This window comes from Mustela nigripes, chromosome 2, assembly GCF_022355385.1.
Source record: "Mustela nigripes isolate SB6536 chromosome 2, MUSNIG.SB6536, whole genome shotgun sequence".
Taxonomy (NCBI): domain Eukaryota; kingdom Metazoa; phylum Chordata; class Mammalia; order Carnivora; family Mustelidae; genus Mustela; species Mustela nigripes.
This window is the reverse complement of record NC_081558.1, coordinates 17,971,908-17,990,359: the sequence shown is the minus strand read 5'-3', so window position 1 is coordinate 17,990,359 and position 18,452 is coordinate 17,971,908. Positions and strand designations below refer to the sequence as shown.

The 18,452-nt window shown below is 46.5% G+C and overlaps 1 protein-coding gene and 1 long non-coding RNA gene across 4 annotated transcripts in view; one reads left to right on the top strand and one right to left on the bottom strand.

The window, feature by feature from the left end:
- Positions 1 to 10,857, bottom strand: part of LOC132011278 (uncharacterized) — a 25,987-nt gene extending 15,130 nt beyond the window's left edge. Inside the window, exons 1-3 of one of the 2 annotated variants that reach the window (XR_009402352.1) lie at positions 10,768 to 10,857; positions 10,428 to 10,630; positions 8,063 to 8,997 (exon numbers count right to left, since the gene is read on the bottom strand). This is a non-coding gene — a long non-coding RNA (uncharacterized LOC132011278). Of the gene's footprint in view, positions 1 to 8,062; positions 8,998 to 10,427; positions 10,631 to 10,767 lie in introns of those variants that run through there. The other variant, XR_009402351.1, reaches the window with a different exon arrangement.
- Positions 10,819 to 18,173, top strand: NME6 (NME/NM23 nucleoside diphosphate kinase 6). Of its 2 annotated transcripts, XM_059389628.1 has the most exons (6): positions 10,820 to 11,218; positions 13,813 to 13,909; positions 15,451 to 15,553; positions 16,658 to 16,697; positions 17,123 to 17,283; positions 17,569 to 18,173. In XM_059389628.1, exons 2-6 carry the CDS (start codon positions 13,820 to 13,822, stop codon positions 17,733 to 17,735), a joined length of 561 nt encoding a protein of 186 aa, XP_059245611.1. In that variant the 5' UTR covers positions 10,820 to 11,218; positions 13,813 to 13,819; the 3' UTR covers positions 17,736 to 18,173. The 2 variants fall into 2 exon arrangements, with proteins under 2 accessions (XP_059245612.1, XP_059245611.1); XM_059389629.1 differs by lacking the exon at positions 13,813 to 13,909 and having other exon boundaries at positions 10,819 to 11,218.
- The last annotated feature ends 279 nt before the right edge of the window (positions 18,174 to 18,452 follow it).

Sequence of the window (18,452 nt, the reverse complement as noted above, 5' to 3'; positions counted from 1 at the left end):
TTACTTTTTTTTTTTTTTTTAAGATTTTATTTATTTATTTGAGAGAGAGACAGTGAGAGAGAGCATGAGCAAGGAGAAGGTCAGAGGGAGAAGCAGACTCCCCATGGAGCTGGGAGCCCGATGCGGGACTCGATCCCCAGACTCCGGGATCATGACCCGAGCCGAAAGCAGCTGTCCAACCAACTGAGCCACCCAGGCGTCCCCAGGATTACATTTTAAAGGCAGATGTGCTGCAGGCAATTGGGAGTTACTGGAGCTCCAAAGAACATCAGGGAGAGCCATCCACCCTCACCTAACAGACCCCAAGTCTTTGCCTCTTTGGTTAGGTTTATTCCTAGGTATCTTATGGTTTTGGGTGCAGCTGTAAATGGGATTGACTCCTTAATTTCTCTTTCTTCTGTCTTGTATAGAAATGCATCAAGTCTTGGGGCGCCTGGGTGGCTCAGTGGGTTAAGCCTCTGCCTTCGGCTCAGGTCATGATCTCAGAGTCCTGAAATCGAGCCCTGCATCGGGCTCTCTGCTCAGCAGGAAGCCTGTTTCCTCCTCTCTCTCTGCCTGCCTCTGCCTGCTTCTGCCTGCTTGTGATCTGTCAGATAAATAAAAAAGTAAAAATAAATAAAAAAAGAAATGCATCAAGTCTTTACTTCTGCCTTAAGAAACGACTCCTCCAAAGGCTCCGTTCAAGATGATTAGAACTCTAATCCAAAGAGCAGTAGAGGACAACTCATTTCTTCTTTTGTAACTTGCCTGGACATGTTTTCACTTATCAATTTGTAGAGTCATATCTATTAGCCATTTGGTAAGGAACATTTATTTATTGTAGTTGCCAAAAAGCTATAATTTACAACACGATCTACAATTCATTCATGGTCTTTTATTACATTTACTTACTTATTTAAGTGGTCTAGCCTTTCTTTTATGACTTCTAGACCATATCTTGCTTGGGAAAGTTTCCTCACCGCAGAGGATATAAAAATATTTTCCTAAATTTCATCCCAACATTTTTATCATTGTATTTCACTCTCTCCCGTTTAAAGCCAGGCAGAATTTATCATGTATATGGTTGAGGTTAAAGTCTAGGTGTTTCCTTCTAGATGAATTCTCAACTGCATGAACATTACTCTTTCTCATGGAATACCACTGACTAGTACATATACATATACTTCACTATTTGATGAAAATGGATTTATAAGAAATATAAATATCTTGTAAGACAAGTCTATACCCAACCATTTTTAAAAATTAATTGTTGATTGTTTTTCAAACATTTATTCTTCTACACCCAACACCCTCATTCTGGCACGCCTGGGTGGCTCAGTGGGTTAAGCCTCTGCCTTCGGCTCAGGTCATGATCTCAGGGTCCTGGGATGGAGCCCTGCATTGGGCTCTCTACTCAGCAGGGAGCCTACTTCTCCCCTCTCTCTGCCTGTCTCTCTGCCTACTTGTGGTCTCTCTGTCAAATAAATAAAATCTTAAAAAAAAAAAATCCTCATTCTGAAAGTTTTGTCCATGACTGACACAATCCTATCCCAATGGCACAATTTTAATTATTATAGTTTATATTTAATGTCTAAGCATTATCTTATTACTCCCAAGGGTTTCTTGCCTCCTTTTTTCTCTCATCTTTAAAAATATTTTCTTAGGGGCGCCTGGGTGGCTCAGTGGGTTAAGCCGCTGCCTTTGGCTCAGGTCATGATCTCAGGATCCTGGGATCGAGTCCCGCATCAGGCTCTCTGCTCAGCAAGGAGCCTGCTTCCTCCTCTCTCTCTCTCTGCCTGCCTCTCTTCCTACTTGTGATCTCTCTCTGTCAAATAAATAAGTAAAATCTTTAAAAAAAATATTTTCTTAAATATTCCCCAACCTCATTTAGAATATTGATTATAACCGCTTGGATGCTTGAAATGTTTTGTATCTTGATCTGGGTGATGGTTACTCAGGTGTAGTTATATTTAAAATCTGAAGAGTTAAGATTTGTTCACTTTGCTGTATGTATAACTACATAAAAAATTTCAAATAAGCTTGTATGTTGATTTTTTTCATTTTGAGAAATCTCTCTCTGTTTGACTCTTTTTAATAAATTTTGTGTTTAGTTTGCTTATTTTTTCTAACTCGTAGAAAAGGGTGGAGGCTTAGATGATGGATTCTTCAGCCTTCTTTTCTAATGTATGTATTTTAGGTTTCACCAGTGTTCTTCAATTTAAAGCAAATTATACCTAAGTACAAGGTACATGTAGAAGTCATGTGAGCATAAGCAAGATGAAGCACCTCCTCGGTACCATTGGTAAATATTTTCTGTTACTACCATTAGTTGTCCTTTGTCTCTTACACGTGCATGGGGACCCTGGTGGTGGGAAAGGGGTTGGGAATGGGACAAAAGGGAGAATTCTGGGATTCCTTCTTTATCAGAGCATGGACTCCTCTTCTTCCTCTTTCTTTCTTTGCCTCCTCCCCCTCTTCCCCCTCTCCCCCTCCTCCTCCCCCCCTTTCTCCTCCTCCTCCGCCTGCTTCTTGAAGTTTGGTTCATGTTGGAACATTGGATTCTGGGACCCCATCTAGGTCAGGGTCTGGAATTTGGGGAAAGAGCTGGTTTCATATAGGGTTCCTGTCTTTTGTTCAGCTGGGTTGTTAGCTTGTTTCTGGGCTTCTCCTGGAGTCCCAGTGATTATGCTAGGGAAACTGGGGAATGGCAATGCTGACTATGGCTCTTATCTCCTGGGTTATGGTGGTCATTGCATTTTGCTGAGGTTTCTTTTTCTGTGTCCTAGGGCAATGGCTTTACTGAGCCATCCATCTGTGTCTGAGAGTTTTGCCACTTACTAAGTACAGTTCGCTTCCACCGTGGGTCTAGGATGACCTGCTGAGGCTATTGTGTTGGGACATAGAGGCACGGTTACAATAATAGGGACTTTCATTGCCCATCTTCTGAGATTTGAAAGCTTGTTTAGGTTGCTGCTAGTCTACCACATCCTGTATTTAGGGGAGTTTTTCTGGCTTCTTTTTTTTTTTTTTTTTTTTGTCTGTCTTTCTAAGAGTCCTATTGTTTCATGTTCTCTGCCTGGTGGATTAATTTGCTGGCATTCACTACATCCTCTGACCTATGCAGTTTGAGTTGCTGTTATTCCCCTTGTCTGTGGCTCATGGTAGGGTGAAGTACTGTCTTGTCATTTGTGGAGTAAGGGTAGGGGCTCTGTGGTTACAGGATCCTGGAGGTTAGCAGTTTATGGGTGAGGGTTTGACATTAGAATCCATGGGTCAGAATTTAGGGATTAAGTGCTGAGAGTAGGGTAAGATTATAAGGTTGGAAGATGAATGTCAGGGCCTCTGGATCTAGAAACCATGTCTAAGATTGAAGGGTTAGAAGTTCAGGGACAAGGGCTTGGGTTAGGGTTAGAAAGTAGTATCAGAGGAGTTAAGGTTAGAGTGGTGGTGAGGAACTGCTGTAGATTAGATATTAGGGCTGTGGCAAATAACTAAGGTTTAAGACTTCAGTTTAAGGACCAAGGGTCAGAGTTACAAGGTCAGTGTCAGAAGAGAATGAGTCAGGGTCAACAGAGCTAAGGTTAGGCTACAAGTTAAAAGTTAGATCACTGTCAGGGTTAGGGGTCAGGATACAGAATTTAGAGTAAAAACTACGCCAGAGTGGCTCAGTCAGTTAAACGTCTGCCTTCAGCTTAGGTCATGATCCCAGGCCTGGGATCAAGGAGCCCGCATCAGGCTCCTTGCTCATCGGGGAGCCTGGTTCTCTCTCTGCCTGCTGCTCCCCCTACTTGTGCTCTTTCTTTCTGACAAATAAATAAAGAACTTTAAAAAAAAAAAAACTTAAAAAAAAAGAATTTAAAGTAACAGGTTAGATACTAGGGTTGGAATTTGTTGGGCTGGGGAAGCAGAGTGAGGGTAGCTTCCTCTTTTCCTTGCTGTGGGCAGACTGTTCAGGAAGACAGAAGGCATCGGGTTCTATGGTTCCATAAGCCCCAAATCCAGGGGGATACATGTCAAGGTTTCACACCAACCCCTCCATTGCACATCCCATTTGACCATGGCAACACTGGGCCCTGAGGTTCAAGGGATCAGTAGGAGGGAGGGGACTCTGGAGTTCCCTTCATTCGGCTCAGGGGAACCACCTTTCCTCCTCGAAAGCAACACACACACACACACACACACACACACACACACACACGTGTTCACACATGCAGGGAGGAGGCAAGTCCTGGAGGGCTGCTGGCCAGATTTTCATCTAATTGAGGCAGGAGAAAGGGTGGGCTAGAGCAACAAAGATGAGCACAGGTACTAAGGAAAAAGAGAAGGGTGAAGGGAAAGAATGCTGGGAGAGGGTGCTGCTTTAAAGATTGATTTATTTTTGAGAGAGAGCATATTCGGGTGGAAGGGCAGAGGGAGAAGCAGGCACCCCACTGAGCAAAGAGCTAGAGGTAGGATTCCATCCCAGGACTCTGGGGTCATGACCTGAGCTGAAGGCAGATGCCTTACCGACTGATCCGGAGAGGGTGTTGCTTTAGACCAGGAAATCTGGCCAGGCCTCTCTGAGGAGGTGACTCAATGCGGACTGAAAGGGGCAAATATTGGGTAGAAGAGCTTTTGGGCAGAACGAGCAGCTCCTGCGGAGGCCCTGAGGTGGGAACAAGATGGTGGAATGCTAGGAGGGGAGAGTGGTTTGTGAAGAAGGATCAGAGGTCGGCAAAGGCCAAGTCAGGTCGTGCTTTAAGGAGCATGGTGAGGAGTCTGGCTTTTGTTCTTAATAGGGCAGCAAAACATGGCAGTGCTTCAGGCAGGAGAGTGATGTGACCTGCTTTATGCTTTAAAAAGATCAGCCTGGCTGGCTGTCAGTGGAGTGTGCAACTCTTGACCTCGAGGTTGTGAGTTTGGGCCCCACAATGGGTGTAGATTAAAAATACATATTTACTTTATAAAATAAAAATTAAATTAAAATAAAAAGACCAATCGGACGGCTGTATGACAAACAAGCCCCAGAAGGGCTAGATGGTACAAGAAGAGATGAGGCTGGCTTGGGCCAGAGGTGATTGGAGTTAGTGCACAGCTGGAAGTTCGATGGACGGGTTTGCTGAGGGATGGTTGAGGGGAGTCTGGCAAAAAAGGAAACCAAGAATCATGCCTGAGCTTTTGGAAAACTGGATGGCTCACGGTAGGAGTGGAGCTCTGGAGATCGAAAAGTTCTGTTTTATAACATTTATGACAAAAGAAAAAAATACGCACTTCATCTAAAAAGGAGTGTGGAGGTGTTTAAATATATTTTTTTTTATGGAAAGTATGTTTCAGCAGCTGTGAACAGAAGCAGTGATTCAAAGTTAGAAAAATTTTTAAGAAGGTTTTATGTATGGGGCGCCTGGGTGGCTCAGTTGGTTAAGCCGCTGCCTTCGGCTCAGGTCATGATCTCAGGGTCCTGGGATGGAGGCCCGCATCAGGCTCTCTGCTCAGCAGGGAGCCCGCTTCCTTCTCTCTCTGCCTGCCTCTCTGCCTACTTCTGATCTCTCTCTGTCAAATAAATAAATAAATAAATAAAATCTTTAAAAAAAAAAGGTTTTATGTATGTTCCATACATTCCATACATGTATGTATTTACTTGTCAGAGAGAGAGAGAGAGAGAGAGAGCGCACACACACAAGCTGGCAGAGAGGCAGGCAGAGGCGGAGAGAGAAGGCTCCCTGTGGAGCAAGAAGCCCAATGCGGGACTCGATCCCAAGACCCTGGAATCAAGGCCTCAGCCAAAGGCAGAGGTTTAACCTACTGAGCCACCCAGGCATCCCTCAAAGTTAGAAACTTCTCTCAGGATTTTTGTTCTCTATAGTAAATGCTCTCAATTATGATTCACTGGGCTTGCGAATATTTATTAGCTAAATTTGTCTAAACTAATCCTTGGGCCTTAATCTCCCAACTCAACAGTCCGGTGAGTAAACTGAATATGAAATGGGTTCCAAATATTTTTAAGAGTACCTAGGATTCCCTTGCTCTTTTTGGCATTGCCTGCTAATATTCAGAGGTCTAAATATGGCTATACTGCCTGTCCCCAAAACAATATTCAGCTCATGTTGGAGACTCAGAAGGAGACTGAAATGCTCAGGCCTAGTGTGGACTAGGGCTGAGTCAGATTAAAAGGGAGAAGGTCAGCGATCCAGACGAGGGGAAGAGCACAGACCTGGTCTAACTGATCAGGGGACTTACGAAGGACACCGAGAGACATTATTCATCCAGAGATAGTCAGACACATACACCTCACCAGAACTCTCAAGGTCCTCTGGAGAACCCATTAGCAAGTGAAGTTAGTATTTTATATTCCGTTCTGTTGCCCCAGGGCAGAATACCAGCCTCTTTGTTGGCTGCCAGCTGATGAACGGTGTACGTACCCATAAGAAACAAAAGCCACAATTTTCACACAATCTGTGGTTTTTCCTTCTTTTCTTGCTACTCTTTCTCGCATATAAATCCTGTTTTTGCTTTTGCTAAATTAAATCAATCAATTATTGCTTTCCCTTATATACAAGTGGGGTTTTCTGCTTGTTTTTTTTTTTTTCCTTTAGTTTATGTATTTATTTAAGTAATCTCTACACTCAACATGGAGCTTGAACTCATGACCCTGAGATCAAGAGTTGCTGCTTTTCCGGCTGAGTCAGCCTGACACCCCCTTTATAAACAATTTTTTAAAATTATGCTTTGACAGAGGAAGGATTGGTTTTTGACCTTGTCTTTGCTCTGCATTCTTTCCCAAGGCCGGTTCTTCACTGACGTATTTCCAACTATCACCACTCTGACCACTCCCAAATCTTAACTCTCTAACCACAACCAGGCTGGTTCTGCTTCAATGTCCCACCATCACATCAAACTCACCACATCCCAAATGAATTCATTTTCTTCTTTAAGCCAACCTCTCAACCCCAATTCCCAACACACAGGCTGAAACCAAAGAGTTATTTTTAAATCTTAGAAAGGGAATGCTTCTTGGACTGATTCCTTGGGTCCACAGGAAGGATTTCCTCTAAACAACTCCAGCATTTCGCTGTAAATCATCCCCTGGCTGAAGTTCAGAACAGAGAACCAGGTTAAGTGTAGTTTGGCCCTTTCTTCCCTTCCTTATTTTGGGAGCCACCTGCCCACAGGTTCTGCTGCTCTGTGTTGGAAGTTTTACAGGAATAGGCTCTGCCTTTTGGCAGGGGGGAAGGAATGTTTAAGTCAAAGGAATGTTAGGATCTTGTGATTTGGCAAAGAATATAAGACAGATCTGGTGAGGAATGCGGGGAGTGAAATACCACATACAAGTTGAGGCTAGGATGGGACCAGTCCTGGAGAAGTTTCACACACTTTTCAAGTTGGCCATGTGGAGATGCTGGCTACTTTGTTCACAGGCAAGAGTTTTTATAACTGATTTTATGTAAAGGCAGGGATGAATGAGTACCTTAGCCAGTCACATGGTTCAGCAAAGACACTGTCCTTACACAAGCGCTATGGTTTAAAAATGTAAGGGTTAAGATGTGGGCACTGACCTTGACCTTACCACAGAACCACTGCCTCTCTTGTGGGGCATCTGCAAAGCCTAAGCCGCAGAGAAGATCTTGGTGAGCAGGCGGTGCTGAGGCACACGTTTGACTACAGGGAAGTCTTTCCCTACACACAGCTTTTAGATATCGGTACAAAACAAGTACTTGGTCCTTTACTATGTTTTTTAGGTAATTCAACAGGCCAGGGGCTTTAAACTACAGTTAAACTCCACACGTGCTAAGGAACACAAGCGTGTAAGCTCCAAACTTTGTTAGTCCCAGCCCAGCAGACAGCACGGAAAGGCTGTCCCAAATTCCATCCCTTATGTTCTGAGCTAGACTCAAGGCCAAAGCCAGAAGAATTCATATGTTGCTTTTTTCCCTCCTTCGTTTAAGGATCAATCCCCACTTGCTGGTCTGTCAATAACTCTGGCTAGGGTTTTACAGTTCTGGGATTTGCAATGCAGCCTCAATCTTTAAAAGATGGAAGGTTTTTATTTATAACAAAAACAATGCCCTCCTTACAAATAAAATATGTCATTCTCTCAGACTGAAGTAGAAAAGCCACTTGATGAAATTACCACAGCCACAGAGGTTGACATGGAGATGAGAGAAGCCTATGCCTGGAACACTGTCTTAAGGAACCACCTATGTTCAGGAAATCCAGGGAGAAATGCATAGCTTTAGAAACCTGCTCTGTCAGATTAGAAGCAGTACAAGAATGAAAACAAAGGAAAAGAGATTTTTAAAAAAGATTTTATTTACTTATTTGACAGACAGAGATCACAAGTAGTCATAGAGGCAGGCAGAGAGAGGGGGAGTAGCGGGCTCCCCACTGAGCAGAGAACCCGATGCGGGGTTCGATGCCAGGACCCTGAGATCATGACCTGAGCCCAAGGCAGAGGCTTAACCCACGGAGCCACCCAGGCGCCCCAACAGATATATTTTTTTTTTAAGAGACATTTTCTTAAAAGAAAGTTGACATCTGGGCGCCTGGGTGGCTCAGTCAGTTAAGTATCTGCCTTTGGCTCAGATCATGACCCCACACGGTCCTGGGACCAAGCCCCAAATTGGGCTCCCTGCTCAGGGGGGAATCTGTTTCTTCCTCTGCTGCTCCCTGTGCTTGTGCTCTCTCTCTGTCAAATAAATAAAATCTTCCCCCAAAAAAGAAAGAAAAAAGAAAGTAGATGTCTTGGAAAACAACTGAGAGACTAATCTCCAGGGCATAGCCCTGGAAGTTCATTCCTTCCCCATTTTCTGTAGCCTAGCAAAGAGCAGGCTCCATGGTCTTCCTTCTCTCCAACAATAAAAAAGTCAAAAATTCAATGAGCCTTCTGGAAAGGAGCAAGGGAACACAGGAAAAAAAAAAAAATGCCAAAAGAGAAGTGTCTGAAAGAAATGTTACTCCCCATGGGGTACATCCAGAAGCTGAAGACCATATCTTGAGCAATGGCAGAGGTCTCCATTCTCGCTGGGTCCCTGAGGCAACAAACTTTAGAAGAAAGAGCAGCTTCAGTAAAAAACAAAACAAAACAAAACAAAAAAAAACCAGCAAACCACACAACCTGCCAGAGGGATTCTGAACTGGAATTCATGGCATAAAGGATCACCCTCCTGCCCTCCACACACAGGAGCCAAGCGTCCTGGGCCTGACCAACTGCACAGCAAAACGGAGTGGCCAAACAAGGCCTGCTCACGGTGGGGCTGGGTAAGCTAGGTCCTAGGAACCCACCCTCAAGGCAGCCTGGGGATGCAAACACAGGCCCCCAAAGAGAAACAGTACTGAGAAATTTGAATATGCTGGATAAAAAAGAAAGGCACTCAAAGATGGGATTTGGAGCTGCCACTAGTGTAAATTAACATTGCAGGAAGGTGGTATCATCTTAACTATCACTAGCTAAAGACAAGATTAGACACAGGTAGATGCTCCTCAGGATATAATGAACACAGGTCCTCATCAACTTCATAATGGGTAATTCTCCCAACTGAGTTCAGACTCACTAGTTAAGTGAGTAACTGGTATAGAATTACTTGAGTCCCAGTGACACTGAATCAAGACCTTTTCCGCCTATTCACCTTCCCTTATGTACCACTGAGTAGCAGAGTCTTTTGACAGGTTTCTAGGGACAAAATCTGCTACGAGCTAGAGGCGGCTTGCTTTCTAAATTCAGTGAATGTGGGGCAATACCGTGATCACACACCGCATGTGTGTGTGTGTGTATAACACAGGTGAACTAATGACCATGGTCTAAGAATCAGCAAAGTCCCTATTTCAAAGGTATATTAGTGAAGATGAAGGTAGAAAACAGGGGTGCCTGGCTGGCTGAGACAGTGGAACGTGCTGCTTTTGGTCTCACGGTTGTAAGCTAGAGCCCCATCCTGGGTGTAGAAATTAAAAATTAAACTTAAAAAAAAAAAGGAAACAAAATTGGACCTGATGCATTTGGAAAATAAGACTGAAGCCTGACGTCTGGACAGTAGCCCATGTTTACATTTACTCTAATCCTGTGAAGGCAGAAATGGACCTGTGCTTTCACCCGCCAGGCAGGACTGAACTTTCCCAAAGACACTTGATGGAAACAAGCTGCCAAACACCGACCTGCCTTCCAACATGTCAGGAGGGTGACACCTGTATATGTGGCACCAGAGTCAGTTAAAAAAATATCTACATATCTATACAAACACACAATGATGACAACTATGGCTTATTTTCACTCTTCCCAAATTCAATGACTCCTCCCAAAACCCAACTTGTCACACCGTCCCCTGTCCATACTCCGACTACACACCAAGAATACTCACAGTTCCCAACGCACCCTGCACTGGCTTCAATAGACTCCTGGGTAACCCATCGCACCCCAAATTCCTTAGCGACAAGATCAAGGCCCTTCCGACTAGCTCCCGGATCACTGACTAGCTCACCGATCACTGCCTACTGACACCTGGACCGCAGCCCGGAACCCTGGGTCACCCCCACGTTAGCTGCGCTCCCTCGTGTCTCCGCGTCGCTTGCGGCTCGAGACTTTCACAAAGGCGGCCTCGGCCCTCGAGATCAGCGCACAGCTTCTTCGTCCTGCACGTACTTCGGCCAAGTACTGGCCACCAACCACATGCCAGGCACTAGCCTAGACAGAAAAGAGAGCGCGAATCAGGCAAAGAAAGTCCGTCCCAACCTCAGACCGCCACCTCCCCCTTCCCACCCCTGCGCAGGGCCGCCCCGGAACTCCGGCCTCCCTGCCGCCTGGGGGCGCCCGAGCGCTACCTCGAAGAGGACGCTCTCGCCCGAGACGGCTCTGTCCTCTCGTGCGGCCCGGGACAAGCCCATGGGGAGAGACAAGGGCCACCAGCGGGGCCGGACCTCGGGCTGCAGGCCGCCTCGCCTCAGCCCGGCCGCTGTCACTCACTGCGCCGTTCCCTCGCGGACCTCACACACCCGGTATCCGCGACCGGCTGGGTCCGCAGCCTCCGGGCGAGGACCCCCAGCAGGGCTGCCCGGCCGAACGCCCGAAGGACCCCGCGGGGGCCGCGCAGGCTAGCTATCGCAGTGCCTAGTGGCCGGGCTCCGCGCTGGAGGACCAGGTGACTCCAGACCTGAACTCCGGCTGGGCTGGGGTTCGAACAGCCCTGGATCTGGGGAGCGCTTAGGTCCTGCTTCGAAGGCCAGGAGTCGCGCAGCTGTCGGCCCGGAGAAATGAGGGCCCGCGAGGAGAGGGGTTGGTGTCAAGAAATGGGGCTGAGAGCCTGGTGGTCGGGGAGCTGGGCCTCAGGTGTCGGGGTGAGGGTAGGGGATGGGGAGACGAAACAGAGTTGAGGGGTTGCAGGCCCCCGCGGCGCCTGGGAGGAGGGGGGCTCGGTCACTGCCCTCCTGGAAGCAGAGGAATGGGCGCCTCAGGCGTGGAGGCGAATGCCCAGGCAACTTCTGTAATTTGTGATTCTCTGATAGAGGAAATTTAAAGTTGAGCGATTTTCTTGACCTGTCAGCATTTGGGTTGTTTTGTTTTGTTTTTTTAAGATTTTATTTATTTATTTGACAGAGATCACAAGCAGGCAGAGAGGCAGGCAGAGAGAGAGGGGGAAGCAGGCTCCCCGCGTCGCAGAGAGCAGGATGCGAGGCTTGATCCCAGGACCCTGGGATCATGACCTGAGCCGAAGGCAGAGGCTTAACCCACTGAGCCACCCAGGAGCCCCCAGCATTTGCTTTTTGTTGTTGTTTTTGTTTTAAGATTTTATTTATTTATTTGACAGGCAGACAGGCAGAGAGAGAGGTGGAAGCAGGCTCCCCGCCAAGCAGGGAGCCCGATGCCGGGCTGGATCCCAGGACCCTGGGATCACGACCTGAGCCGAAGGCAGAGGCTCTAACCCACTGAGCCACCCAGGCGCCCCCCCTCCCCCGCATTTGTTTTAAAGACTGTCTTTACTTAGCTGACATTAGGAACCACATCCTTTCCTGGAGAGCCCCTGGCAGCTTGGCCTTGCAGAAGCTGAAGGAGGTTCGTTTGGTCGTTAGTTCATTCATTCATTCATTCATTCAACAAATACTGGTGAGAGGCAGCTATGTACTAGGCACTTGGCATAGGTACTGGGAATAATATGATGAGCAAAACAGACCCCTGCTTTAATAGACCTGACCTAACGGGTGGAGACATAACTGAAGAAAATGTCCAAAAAGTTATATATAATAGTGGAAGCCAGCTAAGAGCTAGTGGGTAAATAGGAGGTTACCAGAGGAGGCACATTCTGGACTGTGGAAACATCTCAGGCAAAGGGCTAAGGAGTGCAGTGATATAATTAGATTTGCATTTTTCCTTCCTTGGCTGCTTAGCAGAGAACAGATTGTAGAGGCTGGCAGGAGTAGAAATTGAGAGGCCATGGAGGAGTTTCAGGAGTCCCAGGAGGGTTGATGATGTCTTGGACTGGGGTGGTGGCCCTGGAGAAGGAGAGGAGACTGGTGATGAGTGTGGATGTGGAGTGAGGGTGGGGAGGGATCAGCGATATCTCTCCCTAGATTATGGTGAAGATTTGGTTTGCTTTTGGGTTACTCACAACCTGGGATATTAGGGAGAGTGGGTTGGCTGATCTTGAGCCAGTTAAACTAGACTTAGTTTTTTGGTTTGAGGGGAGCATCCAGCTGAAAACTGTAGAAAGGACATGAGTAGGGGAGACCCTAGCACTGTCTTTGACATGACTGTCAGACTTTCAGCCTTAGAGAAATGAGAACATTGTCCATACTGACCCTGTGTGTATTCATGGAAGCCTTCTCCATATTTGTTGGTAAATTTAGGAGCTCTGCCGGATAATCTTTTGAGACCTAGTTCTTGGTCCTGATCAAATGATCAATTTCTCACATGTGAATAGCATTTCACAGTTGGGAGAGATCTCAAATTCTTAGTCCAGTTTATTTATTTTTTAAAAACTATTTATTTATTTGAGAGAGTGAAGAAAGAGAGAGAAGGAGCAGGGGGAGCGCAAAGGAAGTGGGAGAAGCAGACCCCCAGCTGAGCAGGGATCCAGCCATGGGGCTCAGTCCTGGGACTCCAGGATCATGACCTGAGCCCAAGGCAGACGCTTAACCAATTGAGCCACCAAGTGCCCCATCTTAGTCCAGTTAAAAAAAAAAAAACAAAACTTTCATGTTCTTATATCATTTCCATAACTATTTATTGAGCTCTTACACCATGCTAGACACTAGGAATACAAAGATGGACAGATACGACTATCTAGGTTCAGTTAGTCAGTTAAACTGACCTTTGTTGTGGCACTGTTTCGGCAGCTTCAGATACGAAACAATTACAGCTGGCCCTGGACCTTGGAGTTGCATGTCCACAAGCCTTGCCATTGAGGACAACCGAGTGTATTAAAGGATTTGATTTGGGCAGGGGAGATCCTGACCTATCTGAAAGATTAGATAAGAGATGGTATATATCCGGCAAACTTCTTTGCGGGTATCCTGGCAAGGTCCCAATTCTTGTCCATCCAATCTTCCAGTTCTAGGATTGATGGGAGCACACTGTGGGATAGAAGACCTTATGAAAGGTAACAGTTATTGTACGTTTGTGGCCAGGCTGTTTAGCAATGTAAATTATAAATCCTCAAAAACACAAAGAAAAGTTAGGAAGTGAAGGCAATATTGGCAGAGACAGGCAGTGTCTAAACTTGAATTTCTCCTGAATAGATAACTCCTTTGTAGGTAACTGCCACAGGCTTTGGGAGTGAGATCCCTGTGGGCTTGCAAGGCAGCGTGGCTCTGGAGTCGGGAGGGTGGGGAACACACCACTGATAGGTCCCTAATCCAGCTTTCTGATGGCAGGAGTGAGATGACCTCGATCTTGCGGAGCCCTCAGGCTCTCCAGCTTACTCTGGCCCTCATCAAGCCTGATGCTGTTGCTCACCCCCTGATTCTGGAGGTAAGAAGGAATCGTAAACCTCTTACTGTATGCCTTGGGCCCTGCATCTCTTTCTGGTGCCACAGGGCCACTTGTGAAGACTGATAGCACAGTCCTGTGCAAGACACAAAGCTAGGAGCTGTAGACTCTGACCCTAAGAAGACTAAAAATCTACTGGAGAATTGGGACAGATTAAAAATATAAGGATCCGGGCGCCTGGGTGGCTCAGTGGGTTACGCCGCTGCCTTCAGCTCAGGTCATGATTCCAGGGTCCTGGGATCGAGCCCCACATCAGGCTCCTTGCTCAATGGGTGGCCTGCTTCTCCCTCTCCCACTCCCCTTCTGTTCCCTATCTCGCTGTGTCTCTCTCTGTCAAAAATAAATAAAATCTTTAAAAATAAAATAAAATAAAAAAATAAAAAGCTCATGTGATTAACTGGGCACCTCTGGATAATCTCTGTTTTGATTAAAGCAAAGTGAACTGATGGGTGCCTGGCTAGCTCAGTCAGTTGAGCACCTGACTCTTGATTTCAGCTTAGGTCATCCTCTCAGGGTCATGGGATCTAGTCCTATGTTGGGCTCCACACTCAGCGGGGAATCTTTTCAAGATTCACCTTCTCTCTCTCTCGCCCTCTCCCTCTGCCCCTCCCCCAAAATCCTCTCTCTAAAAGAAATAAATAAATCTTAAAAAACAAAGCAAAGTCCACTGATGACAACCTCAATTACACCTGCAGAATCCCTTTTGCCATGTAATGTTCCAATCATATTGCTTCATATTCACAGTCCTGGAGAGAAGAGTGCAGAATCTTGTTGATACTGGGGGAGGGTCATTGTAGGGTTCTACCTACAATAGTTCTATAAATACTAACTGAGCAGCTCTGCTAGGTGAGCTGACTGTGATGCAAAGGAAGACCAGAGCAGTCAGAAATGGTGGCATGCACGTGTTGGGACCTGGCCATGCTCAGAGGAAGGGTGGACTTCAGTCAGTGCATGGCAGGGGCAGATGTTCCACAGAGGGAAATACTGAGGCAGGAACATGTGTGGTGGATCTGGGGGCCACAGGAAGGCTGGGCCAGTGGGACTAGAATTGGAAGAGGTGGAGGGCAAGGAAAGTATAGCCTTGAGCCCTGGGCTAAAGTAGTTGTACCTCATTCTATGAATAAGGTTCTGACCAGAGTGTGACATGTAAGTTATGGTGTTTTTAATCTGTCAAGTGTGATGGTTTGGAGAGAGTTGGACAAACTCAAGGCAGGACCACCATCAAGAGATTTTTATGATGGTCTGAAGGGGGGTCGTGTGGGTTTCTGCTCAAGGAGCTGTAGGAACAGAAGGGCAGAGATGCACTTTCTGCCCCCTGCACCCGGCGGGGCTCATGCTCTGGCCATGTGACCGAAGGTCTTTACCTCACCTCCACCATCTTTCTCTTTTGACCTGACAATGGGACAGACCCTCATGTCCCGGGCTCTGATGGGTCCTCGTGGTTCTTGTGGTTAGCCCGGGTCTCCTGTTCACTCATATGGTCCCTTTGACCAATTTTTGTCTTTGATGTGATGTTTATCCAGGCTGTTCATCAGCAAATTCTGAGCAACAAGTTCCTTATTGTACGAATGAGAGAACTTCTGTGGAGAAAAGAAGAATGCCAGCAGTTTTACAAAGAGCATGAAGGTAGGATCAGCAGTCCTCTGAGTGGGAGGCTTCTCTATCCCAAGACGTACGCAAGAGATTTTTACCTGGATGCTCAATGGCAGGCTGTCTCTGACCTACCAGTTGTCAAATTGCAGCCATTCTAAAGTCTTGCTTTATATACAAACTTTCCATGATTATCAATCTTTTAAAATTACTTTCTAGGGGGCACCTGGGTAGCTCAGTCAGTTCAGTGCCTGACTCTTGATTTCAGCTCAGGTCATGACCTCAGGGTCATGGGATTGAGCCCTACGTTAGCTCCCCACTCAGTTTGGAGTCTGCTTGTCCCATCTCCCTCTGCTCCTCCCCCCTGGCTTGTGCTCTCTTTCGCTCTCTCATTCTAATTAATTAACTAATTAATTAAATATTTTAAAATATATACTTTTTAATTATTTTAATTAACATATACTGTATTATTTGCCCAGGTGTACAGGTCTGTGAATCGACAGGCTTACACACTTCACAGCACTCACCATAGCACATACACACCCCAATGTCCATAACCCAACCACCCTCTCCCTACAAATATATATATTTTTTCTAGGAGGGTTCCACTTCCTAGTCCCAACCAGAAATTTAGTCTTATGTCTTGATGATATCAGTAGTTAATAGTGAATGTTTACTCTTTTAGACATTGTCCTAATGCTCATGGTTGCACTGAATTTTCTCTAGAGCCCTATGACATAGATGTTGTTAGGTCTCCAGTACACAGATTAGGAACCCAAGTTAGGGAAGTTAATAACCTACCTGAAACCACATACGTTGTAAGTGACAGGGCCTGGATTCAGACCCAGATATGTCAGACTCCAAAGTCCTCTAAAAGAGTTTTTATTGGGGCACCTGGGTGGTGCAGGTGGTTGAGCTCAGGTCATGATTTTAGGGCTGTGGAATCAAGCCCCATGTCAGGCTCTATGCTCAACATGGAGCTCCCCTGCCCCTCCCATCTGCACGCTCTCTCTAAAGTGGATGAATATTTTAAAAGATAAAATAAAATAAAACAGCTTTTATTATTCCAAGTAAGGAGGCAGAAGTACTAAAAGTTCTCTTGGGCACCAGTGTCTTGATGAAGTTACTCTCTCTTTGCAGGGCGTTTTTTCTATCAGCGGCTGGTGGAGTTCATGGCCAGGTAATTCTCATTTTCATTTCAGCATCTTTATGCACCAAGATTTACCTCCCCCTGCTCCCTAAATTTGTTGATTTCATTTGACACTCTTTCAAGTTGTAATCATTGTTAAGTGTCTGAAGAAACATGGCTTGGGACCATGTCTAAGCCAACACCGACCTGGTAGCCACCTGTCCCATGATGGTTAGTGGTCCAAGGGCTATAGAATAATATTGTGAATGCTACTTAACAGCTCTGCTGACCTCTGTGGCCTTTCGTGTACACCCACAGTGGCCTTCTATTACCTGCAACTTGAAGCAGCATGGGTACTTAGCTAGAAAAGCAGGGTATCTCTCAGGATGTAGTGTGCCTTTATTCGTGCCCTGCTCATAGTGCACCCTACTCAGCCCCACAGCCAGATTCTTGACATGTGTTCCTCCTGTACATAGCGGGCCAATCCGAGCCTACATCCTGGCCCACAAGGATGCCATCCAGCTCTGGAGGACGCTGATGGGACCCACCAGAGTGTTTCGAGCACGTCACGTGGCCCCAGATTCAATTCGTGGAAGTTTTGGCCTCACTGACACCCGCAACACAACCCATGGCTCTGGTGAGTCTGCCTTCCCTATCCTCAGCCACATATAAGGGAGGATGGTTTGCCATTGGTGCTCAGGCCATATGGTGGAATTGAGAGCCAGGTAACCTTGCTGTGAACTTCCCTCCCAATGGCCTTTCTGGCCCCTGTGGCCTGCTCAGCAGATGTGGCCCCAGGACTGAGGGCCTAGAGGGCCTAGAGAACTAGAGGCTCAGGTTTCTGAATCTGATTATAACTGCCTCTTGCCTCTATCCTATACTCCCTAGAAGAACCCTTTCTCTTTCTTACCTCTCCTTATAGACTCTGTGGTTTCAGCCAGTAGAGAGATTGCAGCCTTCTTCCCTGACTTCAGTGAACAGCGCTGGTATGAGGAAGAGGAGCCCCAGTTGCGCTGTGGGCCCGTGCGCTACAGCCCAGAGGGAGGCATCCACTGTGCAGCCAGACCAGGAGGCCCAGGACCAGCCTGACACAAGCCTGTCGGTCTGTGAAGACTGGTAGCATTTCCCAGCCTTTTCTTGGAGACCTCCTGGGACCAGGGAGGCCTGGGAATCATGGCACCATCTCTGTAGGCACCGCAGCCACCCGAGGACCTAGCTTCTCACTGCCACCTGCTCTAGGATCTAGCTCTCTATCTACCTCTTTTCAAGAATGTTCATGGGTGATTCAGAGAAATAATGGCTCCTCTCTTTGAGAACTATTCGTCTTTCTCAAGGAGCTTGCCTAACTGACATGCCTGGAAAATGCAGTGACTCTCTATAAGCACCATTTGGCCTATCTTTCTTAATAAAAGTCAGCGTTCTACTAAATCCTAAAGGCTAAGAGCACTGTTCTAGGTGTTTTCTCTCTCTCCTTAAGTGAAATAATTAAACCTGTCCCAGGGATGCCTGGGTCACTCAGTTGGTTAAGCATCTGACTCTTGATTTTGGCTCAGGTCATGATTAGGTCGTGGGGTCAAGCCCCATGTCGAGCTCCATGCTCAGTGCAGAGTCTGCTTGAGATGTTCTCTCTCTTTCTTGCTCTGCCCCTCCCCCTGCTCTCTCTCTAAAATAAATTTTAAAGAACAACAACAACAAAACTGTTCCAAACCCAGTTCCTGGTCTATGCTAAATGGAGAGAATTGTGCAGAAATCTCCCAGAAGGTTCACACACAGTGTGCATCTTGTCTAGTGCATAAAAGCACCCAG